This window comes from Charadrius vociferus, unplaced genomic scaffold (genome assembly GCF_000708025.1).
Source record: "Charadrius vociferus isolate BGI_N301 unplaced genomic scaffold, ASM70802v2 scaffold760, whole genome shotgun sequence".
NCBI lineage: Eukaryota > Metazoa > Chordata > Aves > Charadriiformes > Charadriidae > Charadrius > Charadrius vociferus.
Window position 1 is genome coordinate 943,679 of NW_009647322.1, and position 15,434 is coordinate 959,112.

General features: G+C 36.8%; 1 protein-coding gene across 1 annotated transcript in view; it reads right to left on the minus strand.

Annotated features, from left to right (window-relative positions):
• SEPT7 (septin 7) overlaps positions 1 to 11,287 on the minus strand; it is a 66,771-nt gene extending 55,484 nt beyond the window's left edge. Inside the window, exons 1-2 of the mRNA XM_009880073.1 lie at positions 11,162 to 11,287; positions 8,183 to 8,285 (exon numbers count right to left, since the gene is read on the minus strand). Of these exons, the coding sequence (XP_009878375.1) occupies positions 8,183 to 8,192 (10 nt within the window). The 5' untranslated portion in view covers positions 8,193 to 8,285; positions 11,162 to 11,287. The remainder of the gene's footprint in view (positions 1 to 8,182; positions 8,286 to 11,161) is intronic.
• Positions 11,288 to 15,434: the final 4,147 nt, after the last annotated feature.

The window sequence follows — 15,434 nt, forward strand, 5'->3', positions numbered from 1 at the left end:
GTAAAGGACTGGAAAAAATATCAGACTAAAACACCGGAATAGAAGCGAGAAAAAAAATCTTCTTAGAAGATCTTCATTCTCTTTAATAAAAGAATTTCCAGACAAGAGTATGGTGTAAACTCTCATTTGTCAGTAAATGTGCTCAGAAGCTAAACAGAAAAACATCTGAAAGCCAAGATGAAACAGTTACATGCAATACTACATACAGAAACACACTGCAAAAAGGAACAAAATTTAAGAGCTTCAAATGGATCCACAGTGAAGATCTGAACTGACTATTGCAAAATCAGCCAGAGGGAAAACATGCATATTGAATCAGAAGAGTCACATTTAATGGGTCACTGTGGCTTTACTACAATTGGAAGTTTAGACCACAAAATACTCCATCCAAGAATATCACTTTGGTTACAATATTAACCTTTTCATTCATGAAATTGTCAGCGTTTCTTGATACAGCAGGCAAGCCTAACGTTTTCAGCCAACAGGAAGAAAGATGGAGTTTTCAACTCATACAATATTGATCTATACAAAAATCTGACTTCTACTTTGAATCTCGCTCCAGGCTTGTAGGAAAGATGGCCCCCAAAACAGTCCTGTAGTAAACTGGCACCTGATTATCCAGGGCTAAGGAACTGGAAACCGTAGTAGTGTGACTTCTAACAGAGGACAACCTGTTGTCTTTGGAGGGCAAAATCAAAACAAGTGTTGACTAGCTGGTATCCAATTTAAAAACTAAAACGTATCCATTAGTTAGGTACCTTCTTTAAGATGTGTTTAAGTTCACACATTACATCTACAAAAGTATAACTAGAACATCATGCAGTGACTATTCTTATTCTAATGTGAAAAAAAAAAACACAACCCAGATTCATTCATTTCAGTTAAATTACAACCTACGAACCTGTCACCAACAGCAACGAGGACCAAGTTCAAATGCTGATCTGCCCATAATGAACAAGCATACCCTAATATATGAAATAACAACAGAGTAACTGTGTTTGTGTGCATGTGCAAACACATTCAGGTGTGTAAAATCAGCAAGGCCATTTTTGTTTAGAGATAAAATGAAAAGCTGGTAAACTAGGATAACGAAAAGTACCTAGAGCAAAACTATTTATGTAGTTAGAAACATAGCAAAAGTTACAACTGGCCTGAAGACAACTAATATCATGACAGGATTCATTATGTAGGTAAGTACTGAAAAGCTCTACAAGCTTAAAAAGACAGTGAGGATGACACCTACACAATGCAAAGCACAGTATCTCATTAGAGTTTTCATTAAATTCCCTGAATTAATCTATTAGACACCCAGTTTTAAATACAGAGAGAAGTAAAAGAATTCGTACTATTTGTTAGGAGACTGACAAGGAAATGATATATGAAATAGAAAGAATAAAGTGTTTCCAACAGAATCCTCACTTGTTTAAAGAAATAAAAGCCAACTAGGTTACAGGCAGATTTTTGCCAAGTTGTGGGTTCACATCCACACACTTAGGCAGAAGTCTCATCACTCCAAAACCTTTGCCAGAAAACAAAGAATTTTGAAAGATAAATTAGGCTCTGACCAAAATACTGCCACACAAGAAACAGTTCAGATTAGTTTAAATACAACCACCAAAACTTTACAAAACCTTTTCCTAATTTTTCAAAGCAGTGTTTTAATATAATAATACTTAGTACTTGAGGTTAGCTGTCAGAACTCAAAATTCACATGACAGCAAGCATCCAGTAAGAGATACCATACTGAAGTTGGCTTTCATATAATCTGCTCAAGAAGATTTGCATCCAAACAGTTAATAAAGAAAATAAAAACCCAAAGGATGTTTAAAAGTTGTCCAGTAAGCACTACAATTCCAGTTAATGTTGTAGTTGCAAACAATGAAAAATTGAGACTTGAAGAGTAATTATTTTAAATACCAGCTTCAGTTCTGTCTAGAGTCTTTAAGCATCCTTCAGTACAAGCCTAAGCTACTGCACAGTGAAGGAAATGTTTAAAATAAGCTTCACAAAAATTAAGATTAAAAAAATTTTTTTTTTCATATTGAGTGATTAAAACCCACTATGCTATACACAACTTTTGACAGTATTTGAAGAGCTACGGTTTCTAGATAAGCTCAAATAGGTAGATTAACTGACTTTCCCTGCCACTAAGTTTCAACAGTAATACACTGTAAAACGTTTCTCTTCCTCCATCAGGTTTTAGACTTTGTGCAGGTTTCTTTCCCCAACACTAGAAAAAGGCATAGGAAAATACCACAAAAGAGGCAAGAGCAAGCACGCTGCAAACTGTATTTTGTTACGTTACAAAAGAAAGGGACACACACACACCCCCAAAAAAAAAAAAAGAAAAAAAAAAACAATACCCAAACCAAAAAAACCCCACCCATACAGCCAAAGAAGTATTAGAAAAGATTTTCTAATTGAAGCCAAGTAGTCACGCGATTCTATACTTCAAATTCTCACCTGAAAGTAACTCAGTGGAAAAATCATGCATTGCAGACCCCTAACTCCCTGTTAGATTACCAATCTTTCAGATCTTCAAGGGATATTAACTTCTTTTCCACAGAAAGATCTTCAGAGTTCATCTATTCTGCCTTCTCAAAAAACCTTTATCAACTTCTTTCCACAAAAAGGAGTGATAAGCTATTGGTGATGCATTACTCCATCAATAGATTACTCCAAATCTACTTTCCTAAGGAAGCCATATCTGCTACCCAACAGTTGAACCCAGACTACTACTTTTCTTTATAGAAAGAGTACCTGGGGAACTGAAAGCATGCTGTCTAACCTGACCCTAGCCCACTGGCACAGCAGTACCGAGCAGGCAGTTAGCTGTCAAAATGGGCTGCAGCCACAGTTGTAGCATGGAACACATGACAGTTTTCAGAGGATGATAGAATTGGAGGAATTGAGGTATTTTGAAGAAGTGAAGTTACAGGGGAAAAGGAGGCAGCACACACGTTGAGGAAATAAAAAAGGCTTTGCTAGCTCTTTTCCATAATATGCTTTTACTTTCTAAGATGTGTATTCCAGTGTACACCCCTGACTGTATACACAAGGAAAGGCTCCATAACCATTAATGCAACAGTGTAGCCCAGAGAAGCTAAGAACTGACTGGAAAGGTCAAAACTCACTTTTTGTCCTCCAGTAGGTCTAAAAGAAAGCGTGTTTTAACTTAAGATATAGAGTCTAGAGGCCTCTAAAATAACGGCAAAATTAGGCAACTAATACTCAGCAATGATACGTCACTGATCCTAAGAAGCCAAGAATGAAGGTCACACCAAACGCCAAATGCAGATCCCTTAACTAAGGATTTCAAATCACAGCAACTCAACAAGAACTAGGAACACCCTGAAACAGTTTCTACTAAATTGTACTGCCTATCCACAGGTTATTTTTCAGTTAGTTATTCTTCCTGTCTTGCTATATGCTTAATGATTTTGTTCCTGGGTTTAAAATTAGGGGGAAGGATATCAGATTAGCAAAGAACAAGTAGCCGTGAGCATCTGAGGCTCTTGGTACCACTGGTTGGCTTGATAAATAAACTGCCCCAGAAAGTGAACAAATGAAAGGGGTAATTCCAATCAGAACAAGATACCAGTATTAAGCCAGTTCAAGTTTTCTTCCATGAACAATAAAAGCATTTTAAAATCAGAATATGCTTTTTCTTTAACGTTACTTCAACTCCTGCAAAATACAGCCCTTTCCTTTCCATCCATGCCAAAAAGCCATGTTTAAACCAAAACATTTGAGTGTGCATATAATTACAAATGAAACATTATGACAATACTGCATGACATTTTCCTTTAAGTTGTAATCTACAGGTGATCTACAAGACTAAAGCAACAATTAGAAAACAAAACAGACAATTTACTATAGGAGAGGTTTCAAAACAGCTTTCGGAGTCAAAGCTACCAAATGGTTGTTCAAGAAATAGAAACTCTGTAGAAAGGTCCTCTGGAAAGTGACTTAAGTGTTCTGCATTTTGCAAATCAGATGATTAAAAAAAAAAAATATTTAAGAGTCCAACCTTTAATAAGGCTCACTAAGCCTGCACACCTTAAAGGATATAGCTCCAGGAAAAGCCACCCCAAATAATTATTCTTAAGTACATAAAGTCTATAGGAGAAAATTTTTTAAAATTATAGTTTTGCTTCTACTTGTGTAGGTGATTCAAATCACATGTTACTAGCGCAATTTCAATACAATAACAACAAAAGAGGGATTTCCTGATTCAGTGTTTAGAAAAAAGACGCTGAAAAGCAACTGCTTGTCTACACCTCATCACACTAGGACAAAAAGAAAAACACACACCCACTACTTATGCAAGTGTAATTATGTTAATAAACAGACATTAACTACAATTTCAGAATTAAGATTCTCTTCAACTGTGAGCTACTAACCATGGTAGTATTACTTCTGGAAGTTTTCTTTTCTTAAGCATCTGACTTAAGTATGTACTTATCTCCAAAAAACCTATACAGCAGAGAAATACAGAGAACACACTTTGGATTTCTAACAAACCAAGTATTTACATCGGGTTCTCAAGTGTTTAAACAACTATCTTATACTTGAAGAGATTACACAAGATTATGAAGGAAGCAGCCTCCCGAGGCAAACTTGACATTTTTTCCACTGGTGAGCTTTAATATTTCAGATGTAGAATTAGTTGCTTTAAATCACTATTTAAATGTCTTCTTTTGAAAGCATCTAGAATGAAGCTCAGTTTAATACATATTTCTGGTTACTTTATGTCTTATCCTCAGAGGACGCAATCATTAGTTTTTGTTCTACAACATCAAGTCATTTCCAAAGTAGCATGATTTAAACTACTGATTAGCCTTTTAGAATATGACTAATATGAAATTCATTGTCTCATGAAGATTTTAAAGACAAATTAATGTCCAATGACAACCGATCAATACGGAAAACATAGGGCCATCTCAGTCTTCAGATTCTTAGGAAAAGTTTAGAAACACTACCAAATGAAACAATACAACTTAGAGAAAACATAAATGCAGTTAATGAGATAGAAACATTGAAATGTTTATTATGGCTAAATATTATAAAATAATCCCAGTTCCTATTAAGGGTAACTTTTCAATGATTCTTAAAACATTATGTATGAAAAGGATACTTTTAACATCAACTTTTTCTGTGTAATTCATAGTTCATAAACATTTCACCCTTCAGTTACATTTAATGTAAACACCAAAACACCTGGAAATTAGCAACTATTTCCAGAAAAGACTTCACTAGCATTAAAAGCTTCAAATAACGTTACTGAGTCCTGACTCAAACAGCAAGTTACAGACAGAGCGTGGCTCACGCAGCTGAAATGGAGCCACTTCCAAAGTAATGCCCCCAACCAGCTTAGATCAGCTCAGATAAGGAGCTTTTACGTCCTGAACCTGTTCCAGAAACTATACTCTAGGCTATTCAACAACTACTTGCTCAGCCTTATGCACACCCAAATTTAAAAGCCCTCTCTCCAACTTCACTGGCACAACAGAAGCGCAGGAAGCCACCACACACTGCTACGGGCAGCTCCATCATTCTCCAGGGCAATGAGAGTAACTTGGCAGGCTGGGGAATACACATTTTATGGAGTATATTCATGCTTTACGCACAAGAAAGGTTCTGTAAAACTGACCTATCTCCCTGCAAAAATTCTTACTGGAAACAGTCAGATCTGTTGGATGCTGTACTTACTACTTCCTTAGTGACAAATATCTTACATAGTTAAACTGAAAACTGAATAGTTTCTACAACAGCCAGTACAGCTGTACAACCGTATTGGCAAGCCCCCCCAAAATGCTGATCCGGTGACTTTTTATACTATGTATTTCAAGACAAAGCAGCCAGATATCACACTACACACATCTATTAACTGATACTTCCAGACTAAATGGACAACCGGGTAATAGTTTCTATACAAATGCATTAGCTGCAATATCAAGCCTCACTGACACCTGGAAATAGTTGGACACAGAGATCACAGATCCCAGACATGATTTGTTTTCTTCCATGTACCTACTTAGCAACCACAAGCATTGTTTTTCTCATTTTTCATTTCAGAACAAACAGGTAACATACTGATACTGAAGTACCTATAAATCACAGCCAGCAGAGTAATAATTGTCCAATCTACAGTAAAAAGCAGCCATGCACGCATAATTTTTGGTAGTAGAAAGAGCAAGAGAATATTTTAGATTATCTTCAAGAGATGATACACACATTATTCTTATTCAGTTAGCACTGACAGTGCTCTAAATCCTAAAACTTTTAAGTTTTAATAAGTGTAGATAATTCCATTTATTACTACAGAATTGCAGCATAATGTCAGCTAAAGGTCTCAAACCAAGTCGGAGTACACTATCTCAAAGGATGAATGCGGCAATAAATAATTACAAGTCTAAGAATCTAATTGCATGCTACAACGTTTACCAAAAGTGATCAGCAATACACAAATTATTTCACCTTCATATTAAAAATATGTATTTTTTCAGGGCATACTATTACCAGACACATCACTGAAAATTTCTCCCCCCATGCCCCTCCCCAGATGTTAGAGTACTAAAAGATCAGCCATCATTTTGTTAAGACACTCACTTTCAAGTATCTGATTTCTATAATTGCAGGTTGGAAGGAGATATTTAGATGAAGTTTTAAGTCTTAGTAGTAAGTACAAAAATATTAAAAGTAAAACTAGTAACAAAATTTTCGGATCAACATCTTATTTTCAATCTAATTTTGGACCAACCTCTCTTCTAGACAGCCACAATTTTCCACAGTTCTCGTAAGTGCAATTGCATTAGACTGTACTACAGGCAAACGTAGATAACACCAAGGTAATTTTTGCACACTTTCTCCAGTTCTAATACATCACTACATCTACTACTTGTGGTTTAAGTGACTGGCTTTTTGCGAGAATGAAACTTCAAAGTACAAATTATATCCTATTCTGAAATAATACTTTATGAAGACAGTTCCCTCCCTTCCTCCTCCATTTCTCCTGTACATAGCAGAAAACCAAATTTTATTTAAGACTAAAGAGGTTTGTACCAAATAATGAGTTATGTACTTGGATGCTAGATTACAAAAGAACCTGTAATCAAGCTCCAAAAGAAAAAGCAACCCTGAAATTTTAAAATTTTAACTCACTTTGTAATCAAAGAAAATTATAAGTGATTTACAATGAGTTTTCACTAATTTGACCTTGATTTCTAACTCCATCAACAGCACTATTATGTAACATGTTACATGTACAAAATGACTGCACAAGATATCCATTGTATTGATGACAAAACATCAAAGCATTATCAAGCTAGCCAAATCACAAGAGATAAATGTAGACAACAAAGAGACAGCTGGCTATTATAAAACATTTTTTAAATTGTTATTATTATTTTAACAAGTAGTATGTCAAAACTGAGTCACATATCCAGTATATACGTATCAGTTACACACAAAGGTACCCAACCTTAATAACAGTCTACTATCATATGAGTACTCAAAAGAAGTGGGGTTGGGGGGAGAACTGGATGTCCGAGCAGGAGAGATGACAATTTGGATCATCACTGAAGCCTAAATGAACCGTTGTGCACGGCATTATTCATCCATACTAACTAGTTTCCCATTCTCTGTAGTCCATAGGGATAGCACTGTTTACATTTGGTTTTCTTTGCAACCATACAAACTAGAAAGGTTTGTTTAAATTAAAGCTTTGATTTTGTAGCACAGTTTTGTGGTCACAGAAGTGTAGGATACACAGGATCCTGCTGCCTGGTTATGAGCAAGGAAAGGTTTCAACTTTACTTTTGGATCCCAGTTTCCTGTGTTGCACTCAACTGTAAAAGCAGTTCAATTTTTTTATTCAAATGAAAATCCAAGTTCAAATTACTTCTACTATATCACATTTGCAAGTCACATTCTAGACTAGATTCACACCAAACTTTTTTCTTTGACTGTACAAACTATACAGTCCTCATTCTTCATCCTCCTCCTCCTCATCTACTTGCATATTGGACGACGTGTTCTTTTCAAACACTCTGGATTTAACAGTCTAGAAGAGGAAGGTCCATATTTTCTCGTGAGATCATTACATCATCATCATAGATTTTTAAGAACTATGTCAATATACTTCTAATGATCACCACTCAAAACAAAGAAAGAAACTTACCTACTACCATGAGTGTGAATTCAAATCCTCTCTTCACAGACTTCCGGTAAACTTGATTTGGAAGATTTGCAAACCCCACATATCCTTCAAGGTTCTTCTGTTGCTAAGGCAAGAGATATTTAGGAAAAAAAAAAAAAAGTTAAAAGAAAAGCTTGTAACTTCTTACTTTGCTTGTATTTTTTTTAGTTATTTAAACATTCGCTTCATTTTCACATTTGTAGAAAGGTGCCAATCCACTCAACCTCTCAATAACCTGAGCTGTCTAAATAAAAGACAGTGCAATGAACTGCAACAACAAATAAGAAAATCTGATTATTTTTTTTTTTGACTGGATAGCCAAAAGACTGGCACAGAAAGTTAGCTATGCTAACAGTACTTTAAGCGAGTACAATTACTGCACTATGACTGTGCAAGCATCAGAGTATACAAGCACAAACAGATTAAAATATTATCAACTTTGTTCCAACGACTATTTGAAATGCAGGCAAGCAGTATGAGTGGAGCTTTCCTATACTCCCAAGAGTCATGGTGGTACTGCCCCAATATGATGGGAACCAAAGTGACACAATCTACTTCTGGGTTACACAATTGGAGAACTTCATCTTAAATCTAGATCTAGACCTACACTAATGCAGCATGCATTGCAACAAATCCTCCATATAGGCAGAACTTCAGTTGCCTTGTACTGTGAAGAAGTTATTCCAAATATTGCCTACTATGAAAAAAGAGAAGAATTCTAGATGTTAGCTTCTTACCACATTAACGAAAATGTTGATGATGCTTAAAATGCCTCTCCCTCCCTGTATTAGACCCAGAAATGTGTTTGATACCACAGCAGGCCTGAGGATTCTCTTATGAGACAAGACAGTTTAGTTCTTTTACTGAGAACCTGAAAACACTTTTGGAGACAACTGTCTACTTAAAGCAACACAAGCTACTGTTTCTCATGGAGCAATGATTTCAGCATTTAGGCTTCACGTCCATTCAAAGTTGAGAGGATGTGATTTGGTACTACATCAATTTCAGAACACAGAGAGAGGTATGTACATCCACAGAGCTGAACTGCTGGCTACAAGTTTAAATTCCCCTCCCTAAAATTATCTTCAAGAGGATAGAGGAATTCTAAAAAATAAGTAAAATAAATATATATCTGTTCTACTATAGGCACTGTTGCCTCAGAACTCCTCTGTATGGGATAGAGTATGGTTAATTTAAGTTTGGTATCAGGTTGCCCCATGCTTATTTGGATGGTTTTTTTCTAAAATTGACAGAATAAACTTATTACGGTAATAACTCCTAGAGTTTAAAATTATTTTTTTTAATTAAAGGAAACATTCCTTGCAAGGATACAAAAACACTACCCTTTTTAAAGCAGTGAATGCAAGAACTAGCTTCTTTGCAATCCAGCAGCACTAGTCAATGAACTGACTCTCTGCTTTAAGTCACATAACTGATTTCTTCATTTGGCAAACAAACCATTAGTCTCAAGCAATGCTACAACACTACAAAGACACATTATACTGGTGCCACCATCAAATTTAAATAAGTCTGAAAAGTCCAAACTTAGCAGGACTACTTTGAAAGAGATAGATTTAATCCTAGTGCAAATTAGTATCAGCTCTCATTTAGTGATGATACACTGCATCAATCCACCTTCAAGTTCAAAATAGGCAGTATCTTTGAACTCATTAACTCATACAGAATAAAAGACGAACATCTAATGATAGCCAGCTAAAGCTAGGTGTTATAGTTTCAAGTTCAAAGACACACAATGCAACAAATGTTATTACTTCTCTAAATGTAGGAATGTTTGCCTTGTGCCATGAAGAAACTCTTTTTTCAAGATGCTTTTTTGGTGCAGCAATAGTTTTATCTGAAAGGTTTCAAAAGATTAAAAAGAGTGAGCCAGGAATTTAAAAATCCAAAGACTGTTTTACTTTTCCAATCTATTAGTACAACTACAGGCAAAGAATAAAATCTATCACAATCTAAAACCCTGAACAAGAGCCAATGCTTCAAAGATATTACATGACATGCACATGGGTGCTTTTTAAGATATTAAAGAGCTCCTTAACAACTATTAGGGATATGCAATTGCTATTCATCCTACCAGATGTAACATCTAATCACAGTCAGACACTCCTTATAGTTCTACTTGTCAACCACCTGCATCTTTTAATGCCTACATACCTTTTAATGTATGTCATGCTTACCAGAAACAACTCACCCCCTCATTAAACCTAGGTAATACTTCTTTTGCTTAAAAGAATGGGTTTACATGTAATTCTTATTTTAAATTATTTTTATTTCTCTTTGCTTCCCCTTCACATACAGCTCCACATTTAGGATAGTTTCACTAAGAACTTTAAGAATGATGAGTATGAAATGCTAAACAAGAACAGGTGACAACTTTTGGGTTGTTTGCTCTGTTAAGTGGGTCTATAGCACTTACACCCACAATTTTAGATAATGAAATATAAATGTTACTAACCAGAAAGATGTATGAAGTGTTACACGTGGTACTAATTCTGTATTTAATGTGAGCATTTATACTCCATAGGAAAGTGTCTTTTAAAAAAACTGAAGTCAGATGCCAGAGTCAGTTTTCTGGCATACCAATACCAATTAAAATTGCAGCTTTCAACATACCAATTTTTAAACAGTTGCATTTGTTCATAACTTACTACTTCTAAACAGACAAAACTAGGAATTGATTTTCTTAAATTTCTGCAACAGCTTTTAAAAGAAGTTACTCATTACTTTTTTTTTGTTGAAGCACTGACTTCGACTGTATTGATCACGGTGCCAGGTGAGATCTCATATTTCTAATACTTACAGTGGCTTCCCCCTTAAATTTTACCCCCTCCTGATTTATAACCAGTTGCTACCTAAGCTCAGTTTCAGTTCACCTACTAAAACCCTAATGTTTCTTCTATTTCTACAATAACTGTAGTACATCTTTATCAAAGTAATACTTACAGCTACTTTGTAAACAACACATTTCCATCATTTCCAGTGTTGAAGATATCGATAGAATACATCCAAAAGTTGTCCAGTAAAATGATGAATTTGAACCGTTGCAGCAACAAGTCCACGCAGGTGCAGCAGCAATCCAGAAAGAGAAACAGTGGTGGTGTGAGGAGAGAAAGAAAAGGAAAGAAAGTTACTTACATTTGACCAACAAAGTTACACATAATGCTTAACATACAGTGTTTTATGTAACCTTAATTTGTTTTATACATGACAGCTTCATTTCATGATAATACACTACACAACCTCTACACCATTTCATGATCAATAGTTAGTTATTCGATAGCTCTTTTTACTCTAGTTATTCAGTGTGCTTTTTGTTTACCATATGCTATCTGAACCTGTAATGGGTTCAAGGGTATTTATTTTCTTCAGCAGCATTCACCACAACATGTAATCTCATGTCACCACACTACTGCACAATATTCTTATTTTAGACTGGAAAAGGTACAAAGATCAAAGTCATCATCATCATAAATGTCTCTCAGGATTTTGTATTTCTATGTCACTTCATACATTCAGTAAACAGTGTCAATTCACTTGACTTGTAATATTGAGCATTAGAGCACTGCTGCAAATTTGGTCACACCTGTCACGGTTGGACAGAAAATAAAGAACAAATTAGGGGGCAGTTAAGAGTCTGTTCAGCATCACCTAACTCCACAGATGACAAGAGACCTATGTTAGTTCTCCAACACAGCACTTAGAATACTTTAACTACAAACCCTATCACAAAGACCCTCTAAATTTCTGTTTTTCACTAAACATCTTCTCATGCTTGAGTATTTCAGGACACCAATACAAAAAGAAAGAGGAAAAAAAATACCAAAAATACCTCAATACCAAGTTCTAGGCCAGCAGTCAATGATGCTTCTGCACCGTAACATCTAACCCCATACTCTCAGAGGCTCAGAGCCTATTTTCAAAAAGTTTACACTACAGTTCAAAGTGGCACTGGGGTTCCCTTCTCCTTTTCTACCTAACAGGATATGACCCTTCTGTTTTTACAGTCCCCATCATATTCTATCAGTGTCCATAGCCATAACAATTCAGCTCATTGGGTAGTCTGCGGCTGCACTCTTCTGAGAGGACAAAAAAAGCAAAGCACTGCTGATCAGTGCCAGTCCCTCTGTGCCCTGCAGAGAGGTGGCACAAGACGCTCCATGTAGCTTTGGGAGGAGGACAGAAGCATGTGCAGCAGAACTGGTGCATGCTGTACAGGCTGGGATACGACTAATACTGCAGATCCTGCAGCTGCATGAATGCCCGAAGTTTTTGATATCAACCACCTTAAGCCCTATATTATATCATTTATCATGTTGCACATCATTACTTTCAACTTTGAAACAAGGTAGCATTGCTAAGCACAGGTGACTTCTACATCAGCTCACCAAGCGCAGAGGAAGGCCTGCTTCCCTACATAAAAACAGTATTATTAAACAGCACAGTTTTAAAACCATCATCCAGCAAGAACAGGCACATGGGTCAGACCAAAGTTCCTGCCTTCAACAGTGGCCAAAACCATACATCTATGGTACCGCACACACAACTGAGTAAACAGACAGCAGTATTTCTCTAAACACCTCCGCAGCCACCAAAAATACCTCTCAAGTATTTGTTAAGAGGGGGGTATTTTTCCACTTAAATGGCATTTAATTGATTTCTCTTGTTTGCTCATACATTCTTCTTAGCATCACATAAACAGAGCATCCACAAAAGCCCCTGTACCAAGAATTCCCTCTGATTACCTGTACATTGTGAAAGGGAGGACTATCATTTCAAAATCACCACCTGTTTGCTTAACTGCTGCACAGCACTACCTGTGTTGGAAAACAGCCTTAATAATCCAGCATACTTCATTGAGAAGAAGCTGTTCTGTACATTTGATCACCTCTGCTGCTCTTCTGTAAGACTATTCTAGCTCCGTACTCTTCTAGAGAGGCCACGGTGAGAGCTACATAGAGTATCCCCAAGGCAAGAGAGTCACAGATCCACAGTCTGATCATGTGGTATCTCTTGTCCTCTGATCCTTTCCTACTGATTCACAGCATGCGATTTGCTTTTTTGACTACTTGACTACTGAGCTGATGATACAGTCAACTGTACGCAAGCCCAAGACCTTGCTCCTGAGCTTAAACAGATGCTCACAGCTTATCACTGAGCACACAGCACGAAAGCAGTCTGCGTGTATGTCAACTTTACATTCACCTACACTGCATTTCAACTACCATTTTTATCAGGTCTTCTAATATTTTTAAGCCCTTGTAGTTGTCCATCATCTAACAGCACAAATGAAGGCAAGCCATACAAACAATTATCAATTTGGCCTTAGCTGACTTTTCATGCATCCACTCTGTGCACTCAATGTTACTTTATTATAGGCCTCCCCTAAGCAAAATGTCAAAGCCCACATAAACCAGCTGCAGAGCTGGCAGTTTTAGATCCATCATCTGAACCAATGAATTAATAGCCAGCAGCAAGCTGCTGTAACTATGTAAACAAATGAAGAGAGAGAAAGGAGGCACCATCAGTAGCTTTCCAAAGAGTTTTAAGGAAGAACACTGACAATAAAAAAAATCCTCTTTTCCTTCTATTTTTATCAAGTTCATCTATCATCTTTGTTACTGCCCATACATCGTAATTTACACCTCTTTTATTCTGTGCTGTGTCCAGGAATAAATCTAAATTCGTTCTTCATCTGGGCCAGAAGATGACTGTCTCTGGAACAAGGTCCACTGCCTGACAAAACAGCATACCTTAACCCTCTTATCAAGAGGGGATGCAAATCTAAGGTGAGCTAAAGCCACATTTTACCTCTACTAGATGCAACTTGAGAGCTCAGCTCACACTCTACACGGGTTAAGAGCAGCTGCTGTGCACTGGTAGTATCGGCAGCCTGTTATATGATGTTACAAAAACTCTTCAAGGATTTATGATCTAGCCAAACTAACAGGAAATATTAATATCTCAATATGGAGGCAATACATAAAACGTAAAGCTAATACCTATCCCCATCTTGTCCCACCACATCCCAGAGGCAGACTGCAACTGCACACGTCTTGCAAACAACAGGTTTTGTTACCACATTCTTAAAGTAGGAGCTTTAGGTAGCAGTATTTGGCGTAGTAGTGCTTCTACAAGCCCTGAACACTTCTTAATATAATAAAGATATATGCAATCACCATTTAAAAAAAATACCGAATTTGAAAAGTATGCAAATAACAATACAAAGGTGGGAAACTCATCAACTCTACCTGTAAAGTTAAACCTATGCTGAACTCTCTTGTCACTATTCAAAGTAAAGTAAAAACATCTGCCAAGTCAGTAACGTCTGCTGTAATCTGCATGGTAGAAGTCTAGTACTGATGGAAAAGAAATCAGCACTTTTATTCCCTCAAACAGGCATCAACTGCAGACAGCAGAAGCCTATCAAAAGCCTTCATTCACAATAAGACAACTTGGCTTTCAAGTGCCAACCTAGGGTCTTGCCTATATTAGGAAAAAAAAAAAACAAACACCAAAACCCTATCCTCAAAAAGGAGCCAAAAAAAGAAAATCCTTCTGACAGGTAACCATGGTTAAGAAATCAGGATCTCTTTCAGTCTCAAGCAGCAAGCTGATTAAGTCAATAATCAGTAACTTCGATCACTGATCCAGTGAATGAACTTTCAATTCAACTGTTCCTCAAATTCTCGCTGGGCAGAGTGAGTCAGTATCAGCAAAGAGTGAGCTTCAGACTGTCTCTCTTTTCCTGTGCCAGACACTGTCATCTGGTTTATTAACACATCGTGCTGAAACACATGTGATGTCTAAAAGCAAAAGGACTCTGCAAGAAGGATTCTGCACTGTAAAAGATCAGAAAGAGCTGATCTGTTGGGCTACAGGCAGCGTGTCCAGAAGGAAAGCAGAAAACTCTGAAGAAAAACAAAGCAGATGTAGCAGGCACACTAGTAAACCTTAGCTTGCACATTAAAAAAGTTTGCCAGCCTTCAGGGCCAGCGTACAATATACACGGGCATGTCTGAGCAAACTGTGCACAGACCGCACCAGCTACAGCAAACACAGCCAGTGCTGCAATTCTTACGGCGGCCAAAGAAGTGCAAGAAAGCAGACAACTACAGGAAAATGAAGTCAGTTAACTATTTAAAAAACAAAACTAATTATAGACAGATAGGGAGGAGGAGAAAAGGCTGTCAAACTACCAAAGCAGTCCTGCATAACT